The sequence below is a fragment of the Nematolebias whitei genome, chromosome 20 (genome assembly GCF_014905685.2).
Source record: "Nematolebias whitei isolate Nwh7 chromosome 20, NemWhi1, whole genome shotgun sequence".
Lineage (NCBI taxonomy): Eukaryota > Metazoa > Chordata > Actinopteri > Cyprinodontiformes > Rivulidae > Nematolebias > Nematolebias whitei.
The window spans coordinates 26861487-26868493 of NC_056517.1; the positions used below are offsets into that span (position 1 = coordinate 26861487).

Consider the following 7007-nt stretch of genomic DNA (forward strand, 5'->3'; position numbering starts at 1 on the left):
TTAATAAATGTAAATATTTTTTATTTCTACAGATTGTATATTTTGCTAGTGTAGTGGCTCATCAATATGAAGTAGACGATCTTTGATGTAGTCCCGGGGCGGATCCAAAATGGCGGCGGTCACGAAGGCCCCGCAGTGAGGAAGAAGAAAAAAAAACCCGACTGAATGAAGTCAGCTGACCTCAGGCTGCTGTCACGCACCGCAGTATCAACCGTTTCTCTCTCGAGGTAAGACAGTAATTTCACACTTCACGACTAGTCGACGAACATAACACTTTAGTTTTAGCATTTAGTCGCTTAAACGAACAGGTTTGATGAAAATAAAACCGTTTTGCGGCGTTTTTTGTAGCAGAAAAACGGCAGAGGCAGCAATTCTCTTTTCTTTGAACGAGGCCGAGAGCAGTCTTAGCTATCATTTTGATACCTTTACCTATACTGTTAGCTAACACCGTTCACGTTTACGGTGAGTTAAATGAGAAACGGGCATAATTCTGATTTACTGAGCAGATTTGAACGTTTTCCTACGGTGTCGGTAAAGGCTAGTCGCGATTAAACCTGTGAAAATTGACCAGCATCATCACGGACTCAAAACCCTTTCAGTTTTGTCATCGAGGAATTTATCCAAGAGACACGATCCGCTTACAAACCTGATGATCTTTACATTAATGCAAGGAGTTAACAGTTAAAATCACCCAAACACATTGGAACCGGTTTGCAGTGTAATAATAATGTGATAACCTGTATTATTGTGCTCAGTTTTCAGGGAACTGTTGTCAGCTTTTTGCAGAATTTCCACACACAGTTTGCAGTATTGCAATATTTTCCACTTCCTTAAGAAGACTCACAGCCAGCCAGTCATGTGCCAAAATCATATGACCAAGTGACTGTCCACAGCTCTAACTGGAGTTATGAGAAATCATAGACTTCTTGCAGTACATTTAATTTAACAACACAGCAGTAGAAGTTTTAGTTTGGGGTCTACATGTGTGATGTGTGTTTTTTCTATTAAAGCAGGTGGACAGTGGTCTCTGTCTGATACATTAGCTGCTGGAACAACATCTGTATAAGTCTCAGCAAGCCATTATGACACGGACTAAACGCTGGTGGAGATTATCAGTCATCCAGGTCATGATCAATCCTAAAAAAAAAATGGTTAAAAAACAAACACAACTGGAATTCTATTCTCAAGTCCAGTTTTTTTAAACCTTATTTTTTTGCACTGACGCTAAACATTCATGCATGAATTCACGAGCTCAGTTTGTCCCGCATATAATTTCTACTTGTATTATATTTTGGAGCATTTATGCCAGAGCAACACCAAAGGGGGGGTTAAATTTTGCAGTTCTCCTGCAGATCTCATGGTGGAGCTGCACAGATGGATTAGGCAGCCTGGCGTAAACAGGAAGCTGTGTACATCAATGGGAAGGACGGAAAAGGACAGATCGGTGGGTGCAAAAAGCACAGAGAGTTAGCATGTCGGTGTAATCCACTGAGGCCGATGGATGCAGTATGTAGCACATGAAGCTGAGCTGAACTCTTTACATTGTCTCCGGGGGGGGATGGGATGAAGTCACAACTGAGGACAGCTTGCTCCTGCTGCACTGTGCGTCTCTGGATTCAAATCTTAAAGAAACTGCTGATTAAAGAAAAAACAGCTATAGGAGGCCCCCCTTGACTTGTAGAAGTAGTGAGCGTCAGTGTTTTTTGTATTTTTCTTTAGATTTCTCTGGTTATCGCAGAAAAACGGTGCTAAAAAGACACTATACAATGCTTTAGTTATTTATTCACTTAATAGGTTGTTTTAACATTTTTTAAAATTGTGATAAATTTGATTTCGTGACTGCACATTTAAATATTTATTTACTTCAATGCAAATTATAACGTATTCGTTTAATGCGCTGGATATTAAAACGCAAACATCTTGGTTATATTTGAGTGTTTTCATGTCGTCATGGGGGCAGCTGTGGATGAGTGGTTAGAGCAGTCGTCTTCCAATGCGAACGTTCGATTCCACGTCGCATGCTGAAGTGTCCCTGGGCAAGACGCTGAACCCCTCATTGCCTCGGAAGTGTGTCCCATCGGTGTATGAATGTGATAAAGCTCTGATTATTCTTTGTATAGATCTAGTAGAGTGCTGTATGAATGGTTAAATGAGGGCACAGATTGTAGTGTAAAGCGCTTTGAATATCTCGATCAGATAGCAAGGTGCTATTTAAGTACAGTTTATCATTTATCTTAGTTCATAGACATGCTGTACTTGCTCTTATTGACTTTGTCAACAGAAACTAAATCACTTTTTTTAAACTCGGCTGCTTCAGAGCTGCAAGTGGACTTCACAACTGGACTTTTTAAATAGATTTTTATGTTTTATGTCATGTCCTCTTCCTCCTTATTCCAGTTAGAACATTGACCTGCGAAGATGGACATGTCCAAGCTGCCCAAGATCAGAGATGAGGAGCGAGAGAGTCAGTTTGGATACGTGCATGGTGTCTCTGGACCAGGTTTGCACATAAACATCGCCATCTTTATTTATGAAAATAATCACTTATAGGTTTTAATCTTAATACAAGTTTTGGCGTACAGTTTAAAAGAAACGCTAGGACTAGTGGACAAATCTACATCTGTCTCATAATGTTTTCGTTTCCAGTGGTGACAGCCACGGCCATGGCGGGAGCAGCCATGTATGAACTGGTCCGTGTGGGTCACAGTGAGCTGGTGGGGGAGATTATCCGGCTGGAGGGAGACATGGCCACCATCCAGGTCTACGAGGAGACGTGTATCCTTACAGTTAACATAGAGACATCTTTATTTGGCTGCTATTAAAGGTTAACGTTTCACATAAATTATTAGTGAACACTTTATATTTAGATGTTTTTTTCTGCTTTTATAGTACTACATATGTACATTACAGGAATTATTACACTCCTGCAGGAGTTTATATTACAAACAATCCTTCGTACCTAATTAGGTGTGTTTTCCTGAGTGTCAGTTTAGCTGGTGTGTCGGTGGGAGACCCTGTGCTGCGGACAGGGAAGCCCCTCTCTGTCGAGTTGGGTCCAGGAATCATGGGGTCCATCTTTGATGGTATCCAGCGACCCCTAAAGGACATCAACGATCTCACAAAGAGCATCTACATCCCCAGAGGAGTCAACATCGGGGCTCTGAATCGAGACCTCAAGTGGGAGTTTTCTCCCAGCAAGAGCCTGCGGGTACGAGTCTGCTCAGGCTGTGGGCTTTCATTCTTAATCGTCTGATTAAATATTCTTATTTTCTTACTGGTAGGTTGGAAGTCACATCACAGGAGGAGATATTTACGGCATGGTTTACGAGAACTCTCTCATCAAGCACAAAATCATGCTGCCTCCTAAGAACAGAGGAACTGTGACCTACGTGGCTCCACCTGGAAGCTATGACATTTCCGTGAGTTCAGCAGAGCATCAGCTACAGATTTACAACCGGCTGCTTGGATGTTGTTTTATGTTGATGTTGTGGGTCTTTGTGGCAGGATGTGGTGATGGAGCTGGAGTTTGAGGGCATAAAGGAGAAGTTCACCATGGTGCAGGTGTGGCCTGTCAGACAGGTGAGGCCTGTCACAGAGAAGCTGCCCGCAAATCACCCGCTGCTGACTGGGCAGAGAGTGCTGGACGCCCTTTTCCCGTATGTTTCACCTTTTACCTCAAAGAAACCTTTACAAAAACATAGTCCTGTTGGTGAACTCTCTTCTCGATGTGAAGATGTGTGCAGGGAGGAACCACGGCCATTCCAGGAGCCTTTGGCTGTGGGAAGACTGTCATCTCTCAGTCCCTATCCAAATACTCCAACAGCGACGTCATTATTTATGTAGGCTGCGGGGAGCGTGGAAATGAGATGTCAGAAGTACTGCGAGACTTCCCCGAGGTGGGTGGCGGTCTTTATACCTGTTTGTATGTGAATTAAAGGGACAGGGTCAGTAACGGCGTTATGTTTCCCATCAGCTCACCATGGAGGTGGATGGAAAAACGGAGAGCATCATGAAGAGAACAGCACTGGTGGCCAACACCTCCAACATGCCCGTCGCTGCCAGAGAGGCCTCTATCTACACAGGTACGAACACAAAACACCTTCAAATAGGCCTGTCGCGATAAACAAATGAATTAATCGCATCATAAATTAAATTTATCAACCTCTTTTTCATTTATCAGCTTTATCATTTCTTCGTGTCTCTTTTTCTACTGAAGACACTGAATGATAAAAAGCTCACCTCCGGTGCTCTTCACTGACCCCTCCCTTTCTCTTTTCTCTTTTAAAATCTGTTTTAATGATTCAAAATCGCATTTTTGGATCGTTAAAAGAAGCTAAGCTGAGAAGTTAAGCTACGAGCTAAGCTAACAGGCTGACCTCAGGGGAAAAAACCTCCGTCTTGTCGAAGCTCCAAAAATTCACGGTTGAAACTCGTGCCTTCATCTAAAAAGTTGTTTTTCTCTGAAAAAAGAAGCCAAGAACTTGTTTACTGACTTTTTATTAAAAGCTTTGTGTGAAAAATGCTAAAGAGCTCAAACCACACCGAGCGTCCGCCATTTTGAGAACCGTTAAAAAGGAACGAGAGACAGCCCACGTCACGTCAAGGGGCCTTCCTCTCATTTTTCTTAGAGGCACGCTGCTCGCTCCCTCACATCCATCCTTTGGTTCAAACAGTCTTATACTGCCATCCAGTTGTCAAAAAGAGGTACTACACACAATTAACCAACATTTCTTCTTAAATTTGACATTACTACTTATTGTCAAATTTCAAACAATATTATCGTTTATCGCAATAATTTCTGAGACAATTAATCGCCCAGCAAAATTTGTTATCGTGACAGGCCTACCCTTCAAATTCAATCTGGATAAACACACTCCTCTGCTTTTCTTTTGTGATCATATTTTATTTTTTGTTTGTGTATTTTTGCAGGGATTACTTTGTCAGAGTACTTCAGGGACATGGGGTATAACGTGAGCATGATGGCTGACTCCACCTCCCGTTGGGCCGAGGCTCTCAGGGAGATTTCAGGCCGTCTGGCTGAGATGCCTGCTGGTACGTTAATATTGTGAAGCAATTGCGTGTCTTTTTTTAATTTTTTTTATGTCACTCATCTTTTAAACCTCCCAGCCTTCCTCGTTTTTGTTTTTCCAAAAAAGAAACGAAATGCAACACAACTTGTTTTTATAAAATTACTATTTTGAACAAAAATGCATCCTTGTAAAGTGTTGTGGAATATTTACAAAGTTTAAATTGCAAGACTTTGTGTTTTTTAAACGGTGAATAGTTTATAGATAGAAAATCTTTTCTCCGTCTGTCCACAGACAGTGGATATCCTGCCTACCTGGGCGCCCGACTCGCCTCCTTCTACGAGCGTGCTGGAAGAGTCAAGTGTCTCGGCAACCCTGAGAGGGAGGGCAGCGTCAGTATTGTGGGAGCGTGAGTTCATCTTTCTACCACTAGAGAGAGCCAATCCCGTGATATTTTCTTATTTGAACTCAAACCCAGCAGCTAAATGAGTGTTTGTCTCCAGTGTATCGCCTCCTGGTGGTGACTTCTCAGATCCCGTCACTTCAGCCACGCTCGGTATTGTTCAGGTAAACGATAAGTCTGGTCCTCTCGTCACTCTAAATAATTAATCTTGTTGTTAAGTGCCCGTACTTCCCCTCTTAGGTGTTCTGGGGTCTGGATAAGAAGCTGGCTCAGAGGAAGCACTTCCCCTCTGTCAACTGGCTCATTAGCTACAGCAAATACACCCGGGCTCTGGATGAATATTACGACAAACACTTCCCAGAGTTCGTGCCTCTGCGTACCAAGGCGAAGGAGATTCTGCAGGAGGAGGAGGACCTGGCTGAGATTGTGCAGCTTGTTGGAAAGGTGAGTCCTCAGCGCTTGCACGAATAAACACTCTGTTTTTACATCTTCCAGCTTTGAAGTAATAACTTCACTTTCACAGGCTTCATTGGCAGAAACTGATAAAATCACCCTGGAAGTGGCTAAACTCATTAAAGATGACTTCCTGCAGCAGAATGGCTACACTCCTTATGACAGGTAGGGGATTTTTCTGATTAGACGTAACATCCTGGAACCCACGTGAATATTTTTTATGTTAAATAACTTGTTTTAAATCCCCTAAAGAGGATTTAATCCACTATTTACTGATTGTCTCCTCAGGTTCTGTCCTTTCTACAAAACGGTGGGCATTCTGTCCAACATGATAGCTTTCTATGACATGGCCCGGCACGCAGTGGAGACCACAGCTCAGAGCGACAACAAGATCACCTGGGCCATGATCAGGGAGCACATGGGAGAAATCCTGTACAGGATCAGCTCCATGAAATTCAAGGTTTGTTTCAGGTGGAAGGAGACGTTTACAGCAGGGTCGGCTTCAAAACTGGAGCTAAAAATGTTGCGTGGCTGTTTAGTTTAATGACAGACCAGGAATAAGTCAAACCCTTACTGTTTCCTGTGTTTAAATATCCAATGAGCTTGTTGTAAAGCTTAGATTCCTGTGACGAATAATAAGTTTTTATATTGCAGCTCTCGCAGCAGGTGCAATCAGTGCCGACATTAACACAGACAAAAAAAGATCCTAAAAAGGAAGTGAGTCATCTAAAAAGCCTCATGGGAATCAACATATCGTGACAAAAAAACAATATTTTTATTACAATTTAGTTTTCAGATTTATGCTTAGGTGCAAACATTGCAGCCAATTCTTGTAAATTGTTATATGAATTGTGTTATATTCATGCAACAGTTAATTTGAGGTGTTTTTAAAAGAAAGCTATCATCCTCAGCTGGCTTCACTTGAGCATTTAGGACAGAGATGGTGGTCCTCTACCTGTACCCTGTCTGGGAAATATTTAATTATTCATAAGTTACATGCAATTTAATAGGGATGCACGATATTATTGGCATGGTATCGGCCGATATAAGTGATAAAATTAAATATCGGACATTGACCATTCCATCAAAATAACTCACCGATATAAAAGTCTTCTGTTTTAAGT

General features: G+C 42.1%; 1 protein-coding gene across 1 annotated transcript; it reads left to right on the plus strand.

Moving 5' to 3' along the window:
* Nucleotides 1-155: 155 nt before the first annotated feature.
* Nucleotides 156-6427, plus strand: LOC119426386 (V-type proton ATPase catalytic subunit A). Its single transcript, XM_037693950.1, has 14 exons — nt 156-227; nt 2398-2500; nt 2647-2775; nt 2994-3208; nt 3282-3419; nt 3505-3656; nt 3734-3896; nt 3974-4082; nt 4930-5052; nt 5322-5436; nt 5531-5594; nt 5671-5874; nt 5954-6048; nt 6172-6427. Exons 2-14 carry the CDS (start codon nt 2419-2421, stop codon nt 6425-6427), a joined length of 1845 nt encoding a protein of 614 aa, XP_037549878.1. The 5' UTR covers nt 156-227; nt 2398-2418.
* The last annotated feature ends 580 nt before the right edge of the window (nt 6428-7007 follow it).

Coding starts and splice junctions, on each gene's coding strand:
- LOC119426386 (XM_037693950.1), top strand. CDS start 2,419: ATGGACATGTCCAAGCTGCCCAAGATCAGAGATGAGGAGCGAGAGAGT. Junction 2,776..2,993: donor CCAGGTCTACGAGGAGACGT/GTATCCTTACAG, acceptor GTGTCAGTTTAG/CTGGTGTGTCGGTGGGAGAC. Junction 3,897..3,973: donor TACTGCGAGACTTCCCCGAG/GTGGGTGGCGGT, acceptor GTTTCCCATCAG/CTCACCATGGAGGTGGATGG.